The sequence below is a fragment of the Apium graveolens genome, chromosome 7, assembly GCF_009905375.1.
Source record: "Apium graveolens cultivar Ventura chromosome 7, ASM990537v1, whole genome shotgun sequence".
In the NCBI taxonomy this organism is placed as follows: domain Eukaryota; kingdom Viridiplantae; phylum Streptophyta; class Magnoliopsida; order Apiales; family Apiaceae; genus Apium; species Apium graveolens.
The window spans coordinates 167,817,608-167,835,031 of NC_133653.1; the positions used below are offsets into that span (position 1 = coordinate 167,817,608).

At 37.5% G+C, this 17,424-nt stretch overlaps 1 protein-coding gene across 1 annotated transcript; it reads left to right on the forward strand.

The window, feature by feature from the left end:
• Positions 1–14,313: 14,313 nt before the first annotated feature.
• On the forward strand, positions 14,314–16,497 carry LOC141672195 (protein TILLER ANGLE CONTROL 1-like). The gene is made up of 5 exons (XM_074478732.1): positions 14,314–14,428; positions 14,555–14,591; positions 14,827–15,473; positions 15,633–15,762; positions 16,215–16,497. Exons 1-5 carry the CDS (start codon positions 14,423–14,425, stop codon positions 16,232–16,234), a joined length of 840 nt encoding a protein of 279 aa, XP_074334833.1. The 5' UTR covers positions 14,314–14,422; the 3' UTR covers positions 16,235–16,497.
• The last annotated feature ends 927 nt before the right edge of the window (positions 16,498–17,424 follow it).

The following is a 17,424-nucleotide window of genomic DNA, read 5'->3' on the forward strand; positions in this document are numbered from 1 at the left end:
TACTTATTGTAAGGAAAAAGATTGCAAAACATAGAAGACAATAAAAAAGGCTATTTTTTCCATATTTTGAACGCAAAATGTAGAATAAAATAACAGAAAGCGTTGAGAATGTGTCCTGAATGTAATCTGGCATAGATATGTTAGCTGCCACTTCTCCCTTAATCCAATATCAAATTTAAAAGATAAGTATTCGAAAATCACGAGAAATTATGTATTCATCACTATGTGAAATATCATGAGAAGGCGGCAGATTGAGCAATATGATTGAACCCTTTAACATTTTATTTTGCTGAGAATTTATTGATAAACTTTGTCATCATTTGCAGTCACCGCAGAAACAACTTACATAAACAAATTGCATAAAGCAAAAACACAAAGATAACCTGAACAAACCTCAGTCTCACAAGTCACAACCACTTCTTTTAATCCTCATGCAGCCTGGAAAATATACAATTAGTTGAACTTGAATAATAGATATGGACTTCTACTCCATACAAAGTAGTCTGAAACTCGCTCTACTATCTCTTTGTTCGAAGTTCAAACCCAACATTCACACGATAAATCAAATTGAACAAGAGGAAAAATCGAGATCATTCTCAACCTCGCCATGTTCTCAAAGGCTATCAAGCTCCAAACTTTGGGGACTATGGAGCACCCATTACAGACTCCTCCGCTGGTTGGCTTCTGAGTAATGGTGCTACGCATCATTTCACTCATGATCGAGACAGCCTTGCTCTTCAGTTCTGCTATGATGGTACCGAGTGATTAATTGTTAGAGATGGTTCTGGTCTAGCGATCTCAAATACTGCTTCAACTTCTCCTCTTACATCTACTATTATATTAAATCTTATTCAAACGCTTCATGTGCCTTCTGTATCTCGCCATATTAATAGTTCTCTTTTAAATTTTTGTCACGATAACAGTACTTACCTGATTAATATTTTTTCAAGGATCTTCGTACGAGGGCACTGCTTCTTTAAAGACCAACTAAATCTGAAAGTTGTTAATATCATCCTACCGGTCATGCTGTTTGTTAAAAGTAAATAATATATTTTTGACTATTAAAATAATAGAATTGTGGGGGAGTCTCTAAAATAATCTTGGTACATGTATTAGTATTTTTCTATGTTCAATTTATTGGTGTAGGTACATGTAATCTCTAGATACATGTATCTTGCTCAAGTGATGTCTATTGGAGTTTAAGAGTTATCTAGATTATTTTTTGGAGTCCTATATAAAGCCTTGTACCAAGTCATTTGTAATCAAGTAATTTTTCAAGTAATACATTTATTCTCCTAAATTGTCTTGTGTGAGTTTGAGTGAGATCTTTTCTTCCAACAAAGTGGTATCAGAGCCAAAGGTTCTACTTCTACTTGTCTTCAAAGAAGGCTTGTGTGGTGTAAAGAAGGAGATCATGGCAAATGGAATGTCTCAATGGCAAATGCCAAAATTCACCAAAGATAATTATGAGAATTGGTGCATTCGTATGAAGGCGATCCTTGGAGCAAATGATGTGTGGGAAATTGTGGAGAAAGGATTGGAGGTGCCCGAAAATGAAGCAAATTTGAATCAAGTTCAAAAAGATCAACTTCAAGCCCAAAGAAAGAAGGATCAAAAGGCGATCATGATCATTAATCAATGTTTGGATGATTCTATCTTACAAAAAGTGGCTTCCGCAACAACGTCAAAGAAAGTTTGGGATACTCTCAAATCTTCTTTTAGTGGTGATGCTAAAGTAAATAGAGTTCGGCTACAAACACTTCGTGGCGAGTTTGAGGCTTTGCGAATGAAGGAATCTGAATCAATCTCGGATTATTTTTCAAGGGTCTTGACCGTTGTCAATCAAATGAAAAGCAATGGAGAAGAGGTAAGTGATGTTCGTGTTATTGAAAAAGTTCTTCGTTCACTTGACTCTAAATTTGATTACAAAATTGTGGCAATTGAGGAGGCTAAAGATATAGATGAAATGACTATTGACGAGCTTATGGGATCATTACAAGCCCATGAAGAAAAAATGTTAATGAAGGAGTCAATTGAACAAGCCTTACAATCAAAGTTATCTTTTAAAGAAAATAATGGAAGGTATATGAGGAGCCAAAGAGGTCTTGGACAAGGACGTGGAAGAGGATTTCTATATGGACAAGGAAAAAGGGAGGAAAGTCAAAAGTATGAAAGATTGTACGAGACGAGAAATTCAAGAGGCCGTGGAAGAGGAAGAGTTACACCAAGGTATGGCAAGTCAAATGTTAAATGCTATAATTGTCAAAAATTTGGGCACTAAGCTTCCGAGTGTCACGCTTCAAAAAATCAAGTGGAGGAGAAAGCTAATTTTGTTGAAGATAAAGGCAATGTTGATGAGCCCACTTTGCTTCTAGCGCATAAAGGAGAAGTAAATTATGAAGATAATTTGTGGTATCTTGATAGCGGCGCAAGTTATCATATGTGTGGCAATAAAAATTTGTTTGTGGATCTTGATGAGAAAGTGAATGGAAAAGTCACTTTAGAGACTTTTCGGGAGTGCCCATCAAAGGCAAAGGTAACATCTTAATTCGCTTGAAAAATGGAGATCATAATTTTATTTCAAGTGTTTATTATGTGCCTAGCATGAAAAATAATATCTTGAGTTTGGGGCAACTAATGGAGAAATGCTATACCATCACCATGAAAGATGAATTTCTCAATTTGAGAGATTCTAATGATAATTTAATTGCAAAGGTGTCTATGACCAAGAATCGTATGTTTATTCTCAAAATTCAAAATGATGTTGCAAAATGTCTTAAGGCTTGTGTTGGAGATTCTTCTTAGCTTTGGCATCTTAGGTTTGGGCACTTGAACTTTGATGGACTAAATTCACTATCAAAGCATATGGTGAATGGATTGCCTCACATCAACCATCCAAACCAAATTTGTGAAGGATGTCTTTTCGGAAAACAATCAAGAAAGAGCTTTCCAAAGGAATCTATATCAAGAGCAAATGAGCCACTTGAACTCATTCACTCCGATGTATGTGGGCCTTTTAATCCACCATCTTTTAGTAAGAATCAATATTTCTTGTTATTCATTGATGATTTTAGCCGCAAGACATGGCTGTACTTTCTCAAAGAGAAGTCTCAAGTTTTTGAATGCTTCAAAAAGTTCAAAGCCCAAGTTGAAAAAGAGACCAAGTATCAAATAAAAGCCATTTTTTCGGATCGAGGAGGTGAATTCAATTCAAAGGAGTTCTTGCAATTTTGTGAAGCTCATGGTATTAGACGACCCGCAACGGTTCCAAGATCACCGCAACAAAATGGAGTCGCCGAAAGAAAAAATAGGAGCATTCTTAACATGGCTCGAAGCATGCTAAAGAGCAAGAATATGCCTAAGGAATTTTGGGCCGAAGCGATAGATTGTGTCGTCTACTTGTCAAATAGATGTCCCACGAGAAGTGTTAAAGACATAACTCCGCAACAAGCATGGAAAGGAAAGAGACCATATATTGCTCACTTAAGAGTTTTTGGAAGCATAGCTTATGCACACGTCGATGATGAGCTAAGAACAAAGTTGGATTACAAGAGTGAAAAGTATGTGTTTGTTGGCTATGATGCAAAAGCAAAGGGGTACAAACTTTACAACCCCATCAATGGAAAGATTGTTATTAGTCGAGATGTTGTATTTGACGAAGAGAGCTCATGGGATTGAAGCAACACACAAGAAGATTATAATTTCTTCCCATTTGTTGATGAAGAAAGTGAAGAAAATATCACTCCTCCCACATCACCACGAGCAACAAGTGATGGACAAACTCCTTTATCTTCTCCAAGTGATGATGACGAGACACCACCAAGACGTTATAGAAGTCTTGGAGAAATATACGATGAAACGGAAGAGGTTCCCGCTATTTCCGACTTAACACTTCTTTGTCTTCTAGCGGAAACCGAACCAACAAGCTTCAAAGAAGCCGTGCAAGATGAAAGGTGGAAGAAAGCAATGGACGAAGAGATTGAGTCTATACAGAAGAATGACACATGGGAGTTAGCAACACTTCCAAAAAGACAAAAAGCTATTGGTGTAAAGTGGATTTATAAGTTGAAGAAGAATGCCCAAGGTAAGGTGGAAAAATATAAGGCAAGATTGGTGGTCAACGGCTACAATCAAAGACATGGAGTTGATTATGACGAGTTTTTGCCCCGGTTGCAAGAATGGAGACTATAAGGCTAATCATCTCATTAGCGGCTCAAAATGGATGGAAAATTCATCAAATGGATGTGAAGTCCGCTTTCTTGAATGGTGTTCTTGAAGAAACCGTGTATGTGGAGCAACCATTGGGATACATCGTAAAAGGACAAGAAGGAAATGTGTTGAAGTTAAAGAAGGCCTTGTACGGATTGAAACAAGCGCCGAGGGCTTGGAATAGTAGACTTGACAAATACTTTCAAGCTCAAGGATTTTACAAGTGTCCTCATGAACATGCTCTATATGCCAAGGTTGCTAAAAATGGAGAATTTCTTCTTGCGTGCTTGTATGTGGATGATTTAATATTCACGGGAAATAGTCCAAGTATGTTTGAGAAATTTAAACAAGACATGATAAGAGAATTTGATATGACCGATATTGGGCTTATATCATATTATCTTGGCATTGAAGTAAAGCAAATGGATGATGGAATACTAATATCACAAGGAAGCTATACAAGGGAGATTTTGAAGAAATTCAAGATGGAAAATTGTCAAGCCGTAAGCACCCCCATTGAATGTGGAACGAAGTTATCGAAATTTGAAGAATGTGAGAAGATGGATCCTACATATTTCAAAAGTCTTGTGGGAAGTTTGAGATATTTGACATGCACGAGGCTCGACATACTCTATAGTGTTGGACTTATTAGTCGCTATATGGAGGCTCCAACAACAACACACATGAAGGAGGCCAAGAGAATTCTTCGTTATCTCAAAGGCACAATGGATTATGGATTGCTGTATCGTTACTCAAATGAGTTCAAACTTGTTGGTTATTTTGATAGTGATTGGGCCGGTGATATTGATGATCGAAAGAGTACCACCGGATATGTATTCTTTATTGGTGACATATCTTTTTCATGGAGTTCAAAGAAACAACCCATTGTTACCCTGTCCACTTATGAGGCGGAGTATGTGGCGGCGTGTTCTTGTGTTTGTCAATCTATATGGCTAAGGAGAGTTTTGGAAGAGCTCCACATGCCACAAAATGAGTCCACGGAAGTATTGGTTGATAACAAGTCGGTAATAGCTTTGGCCAAAAATCCGGTGTTTCATGAACGGAGCAAGCACATTGATACAAAATATCACTTAATTCGGGAATGCATCGAAAGGCGTGAAGTGGAGTTGAATTATGTGAAGTCCCAAGATCAAATTAGTGACATATTTACAAATCCTCTCAAAAGTAACGCCTTCAACAAATTCCGAAGTCTACTTGGGATAGTCAAAATTAGGGAGGGTGTTAAAAATAAATAATATATTTTTTACTATAAAAATAATAGAATTGTGTGGGAGTCTGTAGAATAATCTTGGTACATTTATTAGTATTTTTCTATGTTCAATGTATTGGTGTAGGTACATGTAATCTCTAGATACATGTATCTTGGTCAAGTGATGTCTATTGGAGTCTAAGAGTTATCTAGATCTTTTTATGAAGTCCTATATAAAGTCTTGTACCAAGTCATTTGTAATCAAGTAATTTTTCAAGTAATACATTTCTTCTCCTAAATTGTGTTGTGTGAGTTTGAGTGAGATCCTTTCTTCCAACACTGTTCACCCTGTCAGATTGACATGTACTTGGAATCCTAAATTAGGCAATCTATTTGAAGTCATATTAGCAATGTCTTCAATTTATATAATCCAAAGTGTTTCTTTTTATAATTGTGATTCCTGTGACTAATAGAAAAACCAAGAACTGTCGTTCTATCCAAATACAATTTCCACCAATAGTTCTTCTAATGTTCTTGATAGTCAGTTTGGCATTTCCGGGCACAGTACTATGTCAGTCTTCTGGCTTACAGTATCGAAGAAGGGTGAGAACTCAGATATATTAATAAAAGTACTAATAATATATTAATAGTTGTCTAATTGACTGTGGCGGGCATTGTTGCAGAAGAACTATCTTGCTATTCCATTCTTATCATAACAGTTCTAGTATTAGATTTTTCTGGGCTTTGTTGTTTTTTCATATTTTGGCTGGGGATATTTTCACAGTTCCTTGGTCAATGATCCATGTCTAATCAAGCACAAACAATGAGCCAATGAGAAGAAAATATACTTGGGTCGTCATCAAACAGGGTGTAATGGCCCAATTGGTTCATCTTAATATCCCATAATACATGTATGTAAACCTTCTATTGATGTGTAGATATAGGTTGCACCTCATGTACTTGTTGATCAAATTTAGATTTTCTTAATCATTCAATGCATAGTGTACCATATTCTGAATGCAAAAGTTATCCGTGGCTGAGATTTTTTCGGCATTGCAGGCATTGTCTCAGTCCCATACAAAAGGAAGAAAACGATTCAGCATATTAAAGCCAGGGAACATGCCACTTCTTCCTAGCTCCGAAATTATTAGATGCATCCAATCCATATTCGAAAGACGATAGGAAAAACTGGTCAAATTCTCAAGTAGTACACGATGAAAATGAGATTAATCTACTGCTATGATAAGTACATAACATACATAAGTTACATTCGATAAACACATCCATATCAGAACTACATATGTCCATTAACTATTTACAAATTTATGACTTGATCTCCTCTTTGATCATCTGTTCAAGAAAGCGTAGTAAACTGATTTGAGGGCCTAGCCAGCCAAATAGTGGATAGCATGCGCTAGACAAGATGAGATCTCTACAGCTAATTGCATTATAAACGTTGCCAGCACTATACGGAGAATAAGCATTCGACTTTTTTTGGTAGATACTTTATTTATCAACCACAAAACAGTAATTATTGGTCGAAAAGTTGTAGTTGTGTATGATTAAGAGGGACCATAGAGTAGAGCATGATGCACATTCCCATCTGCCATAGATAACTGGACTTGATCATTTGAAGGAGAGTATCTTAGTGTCTGTACTGAATGTGTCTATAAAATTCTACTTTTACCAGAATCCAAAGCAACCTACTCTTCTGAATATCACACGCTAGTGTATGACAGTATTAGCTTAAAGGCAGCACCCATGGTCCCTAAAAGTCCCCACCCTTCATTTTTATTCTTTTATTATGAAAAAGTTGAGAAGATGGTCGAAATATTTCGATGGATAAGGGGGTTAAAAAGATAGGTTATTATGGTCAGGGATTAAGGATTAATCATGAAAAACTGAATAACAAGTTAAGTTCTTCAACATGCATAATTCTTTGCAGTGTTATGAGTCATTCAATGATTTTAAGAAAGTACAAGGGAAAGAAATCATCTGAGAGTCTTCACTTTCAAATGTCATTTCAGAGAAAATAATTAAGGACCTAACTATGCCTAATTAGTCTAATGAGACTCAATCACTAAGAAAGAGACAGAACAGTTACAATGTACTTGTCACTTGCCTATCCCTTTTAGGGTAAAGACTGTATAATTAACACGCTCATGTCACATTTAGTTAATTAGTGAATATTTGTTCAGGTATATAAATTTGCCAACGACTGCTCCTTACAATTTGTTCTTGATGAATGTCAAAAGATTGAACTCCTGACTAAAACTCGTAAACCAGTGGTTTGCGAGTAAAGCTCATGGACAACGAGGGGATTGTGAGTAGAGCTTTGAAACAGAACCATGGTTGTCTCGTGAACATCTGGTTGTCTGAGTAGAAATTATGTTAAATATAAGAAAAAAATTGATCAAAATTAACAATTGTTGAGAGTTGGTTATTTTTACCGATTGAGATAAACATTTTGAATTAGGAATCTCGTTCGTATAATGTCACGTGGAGAAGGAGAAGGGCGGACGCCCCAATATATCTGTGACTTCGACCATATCCCTAAACTATGAGACTTTTCTGCACATCACTTTGAAAGAGATTCAGATTAATTGGAAAAGGAGACAGCTCCAGTTAGGAGGCGTGCTAGCAAGGAGTCTCAATCAAGAGGCTATCAATAGCTCAAGAGCACCCCAGCGACGATTCCCCAAGATATTAAGGATAGGATTAAGGCTCATGAAGCCGAGATCCAAAAGTTGAAGCGTGATATGGAGATGCATCAGCCGCCGAGGCCCCCTCTGACAGCGAGATCAAGGGATTTTTCACATGTTATAGACCTAGAAGATCCAATACAGAGACAAAGGGTTGTAATCACAAGGGCCGACCAATTGACTTGATGGCCCAAGGAGATCCCAATGATCCTAAGCCCCCAATGATCCTAAGCCCCCATTCACTGTGCATATTATGAACGCCCATATATGAAGGAAGTTCAAGATTCCCACCATCAAGGCATATTATGGTACTGGCGATCCGAGGAATCACGTGAGGACATTCTCTAATGCCCTGTTGCTGCAACCCGCGAATGACACTATCAAGTATCGGGCCTTCCCTCAAACCCTATATGGTATGGCTCAGAGATGGTACGGGTGTCTACCCCCAACTCGATTGGGTCCTTCAGAGATCTAAGACATGTATTCATCAAGCAATTCATCAGTGGCAGAGTGCATGAAAAAAGTTCGACTTCATTCATGGGCCTTGTGCAAGGAGCGAAAGAGTCCCTCAAAGACTATCTAAATCGGTTCGCGAAGGAGGCCTTGACTGGATCTTGATGATAAAGTGACAATGATAACCCTACAACAAGGAACTAAGGATGAAATATTCAAGATGTCCTTAGTCAAGCGCCCCCTGAAAGCATAATACAGCTCCAAGATGGGGCCGGAAAGTATACCAAGGTCTAGTAAAGCATAAAGAAAACGATTGTAATTAATGAGCCCACGGGAAACAAGAAGCGAAAAGTGGGACAAGAGTACGATGTTAAGGACCAAAATCCTCGAACTTGCAAGAACTCTGATTCCACTTCCAAGAAGAACCAGGGAACGAGATTCAGTTAGTACGCAAGGTTGAACGTTCCAAGAAGCCAAATCTTGTTGGAAATTGAAAAGGATAATGACTTTCGATAGCCGAAGACACTAAGGTGAGACCCCGAGAAAAAGGACAAGAAATAATTTTTTAGGTTCCATAAGGATGTTGGTCAAGACACCAACGATTGCAGGCAACTCAAAGACAAGATCGAGTATCTGATCCGAAGAGGTAAGTTTGAAAGATTCACCAAGGATGAAGATGTGGGAGGCTAGAAAAGAGCTAATGATCAAAGGGGCAACGACCGAGATTATAACCCACAGCCCTGAGGGCCAGTATTTAACATGATCACAGGATGACCAACGGCCGCTGGAGCAACAAAGAACTCTCGGTAGCCTTATACCAGAGTGGTGATGAACATAGTCGGAGAAGCACCCAAGTGTGCCAAGACGATGATGACATTTGAATTCGGTGACCCTGACCTTAAAGGACTGAAGTTCCCTCAGGATGATCCTCTATCTATCACACTGATAATTGGGAATTGCCCTGTAAAAAGAGTCCTTGTAGAGAATAGAGCTTTATTATACATTTTGTTCCATGATATGATCTCGAGAATAGAATACAATGATTCCCTACTGACCCCTTTCGACACACCCATCTATGGGTTCAATAGAGTGGAGTACCAAGTAGAAGGACAACTTCTCATGACTATTAGAGAAGAGCCAAGAGATGCCACACAAATGTTAAATTTCAGCTTTTCAAGGCAGCCTCTACCTACAACGTAATCCTTGGAAGAACAAGGATTCATGCGTGTAAGGACGCGCCATCGACTTGCCACATAGTACTCAAGTTCCCAACCAGAAATGGAGTCGGGGAGGAAAGAGGAGATCAGAAAATGGCTCGAAGTTTTTATGTGGTCGCTCTTAGGCCCGATGAAACCGGGGGTTGGTCCTCCCAATAGAAGACTTAGATGTCCAAGAGGATGAAAAACGTTGAGGGAAGCCAGTTCAGGACTTCATCCCCATTCCCCTAGACCCGTTAGACCCAGATAAGGTCACCTACATTAGAGCATCCTTGGAAAATCCCCTGAAGGGACGATTGATAAAGTTTCTGCAATTGAACATTGATGTGTTTTCCTGGACAACGACTAACGTGCCTGGGAATGATCCCAACCTTATAACACTTAAGTTGAACGTCGATCCAACTTGAAAGGTCGTGCATCAGAAGAAGAGAATCTACTAACTGGAAGAACTCTTCTGTTTGTTTATAAAGACTAACCATGTTCCCCCACTCCAACTGCTTCTCCTTCGCAAGGCTATTATAGTTCTTTTGAAGTCCCACAATATTGTCTTTAACTACAAGAGCCATTATTTCCCATTATTTGGAGTCATATTCAAACCTATTCCTTGATTTCTCAAAGACAATGTTTTTCCTTATCAAGTTACGACTTTGAAGGGACAAGGCGTTAAAGTAAGCATTAGCCTGAAAAAAGTAGGCATATAACAAGAATTTGTAAGGCTAATAGAAATTAGCCGACTAAGCTAAGTAGAGTAGGCCGAATGGTAGCCTAAAAATAGACTAGAAAAGTCTTCCGACGCAAGAAAATTAGAAAAATTTGTACTCAGAAAAAATACATACCTGGTACAAGGCGTGAGCGTCCATCACCTCCGCTTCAAGAATCTTATCAGGTGTATTGACCTCAATTAGGTTGGGAAGAGTGATGGAACACCTAGACCAATCTAGAGCAAGTTTCGGGCTCCCCATGACAGAGTCTAGACTACATATTCCCCACGCTGGCTCAAATGGAATCATAGAGCTTTCATAAGAGCCTTTGATCATCTTCTTCCAAAAAGAAGACTCCCCCAAGAAGGCGGGGATCTTGGGAGAAAGACAGCTTGATTCCTTTGTTGCTTGATTGATCATCATTCTTGTAGGCTTGATTACCTTCTTGGCAACCTCCTCGTCCAAAGCATCAGCATCTGATACAAAATAAGAAAAATATTGAAATAAGAACAAACTTGTCTAAAGTTAAAGAATGAATAGGTAAAATACCCTCAAGCGAAAGACCGATAAGACCGGCCCCAACGATCCGTCGCTCAGTTACAATATGTTGAAAGTGAGTATGGCCTTTATCGTGAATAAGAGCATCGCGGGCATAACACTCGGTGATGTCAAGTTTAAGGTTATAATTGGGGTGATACACGACATTGCTGAAGCTAGTCTTGAAGAGATTGCCCCAATCATCATCTTCCAACTCAAGAACAAAGAACTTCTTATTCCATTCATGGTAGGAGTCCAAAAGTGAAAGCAAATTAACAATGTTGTCAACCTCGGGTCTATGATTGATTTGAATCAAACCTGCTTTCAGCAAAAGGGAGTTCTTGAGCATACAAATGACCCTGGAGATGGTTGTGGTCAATGGAATGCCCAATTGATGACACCTTACTATAAAAACTATGATGATTGCCCAAGCATTCGGCTAAAGCTAGCAAGGATGAGCTCTTATCACCACTAGTAATCTCAGAATAAATGGATGAACAAGAAATATCAATCTTGTGGTGATGGAGCTCTTGAAGACGCACAACCTTTTAGGATCTCAATTACATGTTCGGTCATTGTCACGAGCTAGACGAATTTTAAATCCTCGAGGGAAGTTGTATAGTTATTTGATCTACCTCAACTCGCTTTTCTTAAGTTCACTTACATGATGAAAAGAGTCAACGTAAACACTAGACGGAAATTATGTGCTCGTAGCTGCTAAACAAAGTTGTAAAGACATGGAAGAGTTAAGTAACATACCTCTTTGAGTCCTCGCCTTGGCACGATGGGCCATGGCCTCGTTCACATAGATAGAAGGATCGTTGTTCCCCTCAAACATCTTCAAGAAAGACTTGAGAAACTTGAAGAAACTAAAACAAGTGAGAATTTGAGAAGCTGAGAAATGAGAAGTGAATTAAAATGAATTATTCTTCTCTTCTTTTATAGAAAAGAGGCACCTACTATAGTAAGTCACAATCCAGGCCGGTTTGTATTTGCAGGGTTTTTTTACATGTTAACACCTACAGGCGACTAAAACTACTCGCTGGAAGTAGGAAAAGTATAGAAAGAAAGAATAAATATTCGGCTAGATATGGATACACGAAGACAATCCTAAATACGCTTAATGTACGCTAGGATCAAATGATTATGCTTAAACTAGGATTAGCAATGCTAATCACTCAAGTTAACAAATATGTTAGAAAGTTAGAAATATATTTATAGAAACAACTTTAAGCCTTAGACGCCCAGGGTCATGGCCGCCACGAGTAAAACTCTCGGAAGAGTAGGCTCATTTTGGAGGCTTTTCAGCCGACTAGGACGCCTACTCCGCTTACTCTCAGAAGAGTAGACTTGGAAGAATATGCTCATTTTGAATGCTTTTCAGCCGACTAAAATGCCTACTCCGCTTACTCTCAGAAGAGTAGACTCGTAAAAATAGACTCATTTTGAAGGCTTTTCAGCCGACTAGGACGTCTACTTCGTTTAATCTCGTAAGAGTAGACTCGGAAGAGTAGGCTTATTTTGAAGGCTTTTCAGTCGACTAGGACGCCTACTCCGCTTACTCTCAAAATAATAGACTCGGAAGAGTAGGCTCATTTTGAAGGTTTTTCAACCAAATAGGATGCCTACTCCGTTTACTCTCATAAGAGTAGGCTCATTTTGGAGGCTCTTCATCCATCTAGAAGGCCTACTCCACGGAAGAGTGGCTCTCTGAAGAATAGAGCGTCTACACCTCGAACTCTCGGAAGAGAAACCCAACCAAGTAAATTACGACCAAGATAAAATAAGTGGAAGACCACGACTAAAGAGGCTCCAGGGAGCCACTTCAGCCGAGTAGCTCCATGGAGCCCGGTCGAATAGCCTCAGCTGAGGAGGCTCCAAGAAAGCCTCTTGGCCTAGTAGGTTGTCACCACACAAAACAATAAGGGGAAGGAAACTCAGTCCAGTAGGCTGTCATGGGAATTTTGGCCGAGTAGGAGGAGCGGAGTAGGCTCCAGGGGAGCCTCTGGCCCTCCGTCGCGGTCACGGACCAAAAAAAGGGAAATCGGTCGAGTAAGCCACCATGGTACAGCAGAGTAGGCTACCATGGGGCTCCCGACCAAGTAGGAGGAGCCGACTGCCGAGTAGGCTCCGGTGTTCATATTTATTAATTAGACCTAATTATGGCTGATTATTGAAATTTAGTCAAAAATTACTAATTAACCTTGATTAAGGCCAATTAGCATAATGAAAATTTTAAACCGCAGCCCGTACTGCATTGCTCGATTTGTGAAAAGTTTAAACTGTAACCGCATAATGACAATTAAAAATTTTGTTGTAAGGTGTTGTTTGTGCGGTGTGCGGTTTAATGAATACCCATGTTTGTTTCCTTGTTGGCTATTATATATACAAGAAACTGTTTAGGCCCACTAGATCAAATAAAAATTACTGTTAGTTTTGGGTTTAATTTCCATTCGTCTATCTATTTATACTATATTATAATAGACGAAATATTTAAAGTTTAGTTGGTTGAACGAAACGGTAAATATTAATTTTACTTAATTACCCTTAACTAATTATATTAAAATAATTCTCGCTTTTCTTTTGAATGTTAAAGATGAATCTTTCAAAAGAGAATTACAGTGCAAACGAGGGGTCGGTATATTTTGTTGAGTTTTTGTCCTTGACGAGAGAGGTCAAGAGTTCAACTTATGTGCGTGTGTAATGAAGTTGTAAAAATATATATAAAAGTTAAAATATTAAATTCAAATTTGTTTTTGAAGAATATCAAACCCTCAACTTTTACAAAATCCTTTTTCATCCTTTTTACTCTTAAAGCTCTGTTAGCCATAATAGCTTTTTGCTCAAAATCAAATTAAAAAATATTTAATAGATTTCTAAAAATAGCTCTTCCAAAAGATTTTGAATGAAAAACTATTGTTGAGAAAGTAGGTCCCCTATTATTTTGAAATAAACTCTTTTTCGACTTTTTGTAAAGTAAATACTAATTTCAATATCAAATTTTATTAAAAATATTATTTTATTAATAATATAAACAAATATGCGAGAATAAAAAAATTATCAAATAATTATCTGATTTTTATAATAATACTTTTCTAACTGTTCTAATCCAGTGGAGCCTTGTTATACAATGAAGAGACCGTGAAAAAATAATTGATTAATATATAATAAATTTGGTTTGATTAATATAATTGCTGTGAAGGCTTCACCCAGAAAAAAAGCAAAATTTATAAAATTTAGTGTATACATGACACACCCAGAAAAACCGAGTGAATATATTCAATATTTTAACAAGATACAAAGTTCTAATCCGTATACGTAACTCTATACACCTTACTCGTTGTCTATAAAAATGCATACAAGCTAGCTAGATGAAGCAACTCATACCAGACGATGAAGGTACGCGATATATCCTCTTTCAAGTTAAATCATGCACTGCATGCATATAAATCTTTCATAAATATCTACTACTAGTGCACATATTGATCACATGGTTAATTTATTTCCTCACCTTTTTATCCACAGATCTTCAATTGGGTGCACCGTAAGTTCCATAATAAAGGTAATCATTAACTTAGCAAATAGAAGTATTGTTAGTAGTTTGAATTTGAAACGAAATACACACATGCGTATTAAAACTTCGTTACTAAAATTTTCTTAGTCTTGTCATCACATTTTTGTGACGGCAGCTCTAGATATCATTATCCTTAAAACATATACGCAGATTCTGAGATGCATACATTTTTTTATATTTGTGTTCCGAAGTTTACCGATTTACTAATGAGATTGTTGTGCAGATGAATCAAGTGAAAATGTAAAGATAATGAAGGCGGAGCATGGCACAGGAGCTTTACTTGAACAAGTTGCTCTTGGCGATGTTAATGTTGATGATTGGAGCCAAGGAATTCTCGCTATTGGTACTTTTGGTCATGATCCATCACCCGTGGGTTTTAACGAACAAGTGCAATTCCATTCATTTGAAAACCAAGAGGAATTGGATATTTTAGATATTCAAAGCGCCGCGGAAGATGGTGCACAAGTAGAAACTCACTCTTTTGATATTGAAGGTGAAGAACATAATCATTTGGTGCTTAATGCGTCTAAAAATGGTGTTAGTACGGAAGACATTGTTTGTTATCAAGATCAATATGCTTCAAAATCAGAGATGACAGTATTGGCTTTGGATGATTTGGAAAATGTACAGTGTGGTAAGAGAGAAGTTTGCGAGAAAAAGGAGAGAATTACACTTGCAGATTTGTTCCTGGCAGATTCTGATGATAAAGATCAAGGAGATGTTCTCAACAGGCAAAAATCAATGAGGAAAGCTGATGGTAAAGTTTCTTCAAATCTCAAACTTCCGTTTGCAAAGAAATTCATTTCTCCTACGAAGCAGGAACGTTCAAATTCAAGTTCGCATTCACGTGGGATTAAGAAGATACACAAGGTGAGTATAAGGAGTGAAAATTTTATTTCTAGAAATAAAGGTAAATAGAGGTATAACTATGTATGATCAGAAAAAGAAAATCAAGAACAGCTAATGTAATATAAGATACATAACTTGTCAACTTGTTAGCTAACTATCTGCACGAAACTATGCATACAGATGATGACGAGAATGTTAAAGAAGAAGATACATCCGGAGCTTGAAAGTAAAAAACAAATTAAGAAGGAAAATAAGATTAAGTATGGTGGAAATGGAGTCACTGAAATGGCATCTCTACTTCCTACTCAAGGTATATTAAGTTTATTTGTTCTATTTCAGTCAAAACACCGCAAGCGCACAGGCATAAATAACAAATAGTGATCTGGTCTCTCATTTTTGGTTAGATAGAGGCTATCATAAACTGTTCTAGTCTGCTGCGATTACGTATTGGTCGTTAGGTAGCTGCAGGTATATATGTTAATGCATGTCACTATAACCAAGTAGATGGTATGTCTCCGCCTAGAGAAAGCTACTACATTATGTTGTGATTTGTAAAGCACTCAAGCTAGCTAGAGTACCCACAAACACCAACCTATGATGTATATTCCCTCAAGTACTGAGAATTAGGATGGTTCCAAGGATAAAAGTTACATAGATACTAGTTGTATCTTTCTTGTCTTCTCTGCTCTATACATACTTAAATTTATTTTGATAACCAAATACTATTACTAACTCCTATAAACTGATTCATATCTCTTGCAGATGCGATTGTTTGCCCGTGAGCAGGACAGATATATATTGCAGACACTATTTTGTATAATTATTGTCAGATACATCTATTTTCTGTTTGTGTTGGATCCTCTCAAGGCTGTCACTTTAAAGATGTTTGTATTAACTAATAATGGAGCTAGCTTTGTCTTCTCAATTTCTGTATCTATTTTAATTGGCAATGAAATTGTGTACATTAGATTGTATCTTGGAAATTTAGCTTTTTTTTCTCTGCATAACAAAAAGTACAGTAGACGTGTCCAAAGTTTATCATAAATATAGGCTCGCAGGCATTTGAGTTGTAATTGATATCTACCCAAATCATATGTCTATACACATTCTCTTTGCAGCACTGCATGCATGGGGCTTAATTTTGCACTTCTTATGGCCATCATTAGGATCATTTTTTTTATGCAACTTGAAAGTTTCTCAAATTTTCGAAATAGACACCACTGACAAAATGTAAACAAGTCTACAACTAACCCATGATTCAAAATAAGATGTCCAGATCACACAAACAGTCCACACCTGCAGCAAAGAACCTAACTTGAGTGGACAAATAGTGATAAAGATGTGGGATGTCAATCCGGAATTCCACCTGATTCTCATACATAACGAACAGCCCGATTTTTCTCTCTGCAAGTCCCAACATTCTAAATGCATTTGCTTAAGCAGGTTACCAGGTCAATACATTTTCGAGATGACATTTCAGAAAAGACTATATTCATGCATTCTCAACAAAAGTTTGTTCATCGGTATGGAGTGAACATATGAGTTGCAATCCGCACAAGTTAATGATGTCTAATAATTGTCCACATACAAAGATTTTGGATATCTTCTGTTCTGACCCAGTTATTATCATGCGGTGGGCCTGTTGGCTCTTTCTAAGGCGTGAAATGATTAGTCTGACTCAATCGTTCTCAATAGTGATTCTTTAAAAAAAATTAAACTCGAATTTGAGTTTTAAATAAAGCCAAAAATCTTTTTTAAGTTTGGTTCATTTGAGAAAAGGTAATATTAAATTATATGTATTTTAACTATGGACGTTTTATTATCTCGGTCCCTAAATTAAAAAATTTGGCCGTGTTTGTTATTGCTCTTGCAGACAGGCACAACAGCTTTTTGCTTAAAAGTTGTCAGATAGGTGTTTGATAAATTTTAAAAATTGCTGTCTGTAAAAGCGCTTTTGATCTAAATGTTGTTA

What these genes read in the sequence shown, in the direction of transcription:
- LOC141672195 (XM_074478732.1), top strand. An exon ending in CCGTAAGTTCCATAATAAAG is followed by an intron (nt 14,592 to 14,826) that starts GTAATCATTAAC and finishes ATTGTTGTGCAG; the next exon opens with ATGAATCAAGTGAAAATGTA. An exon ending in GGATTAAGAAGATACACAAG is followed by an intron (nt 15,474 to 15,632) that starts GTGAGTATAAGG and finishes CTATGCATACAG; the next exon opens with ATGATGACGAGAATGTTAAA.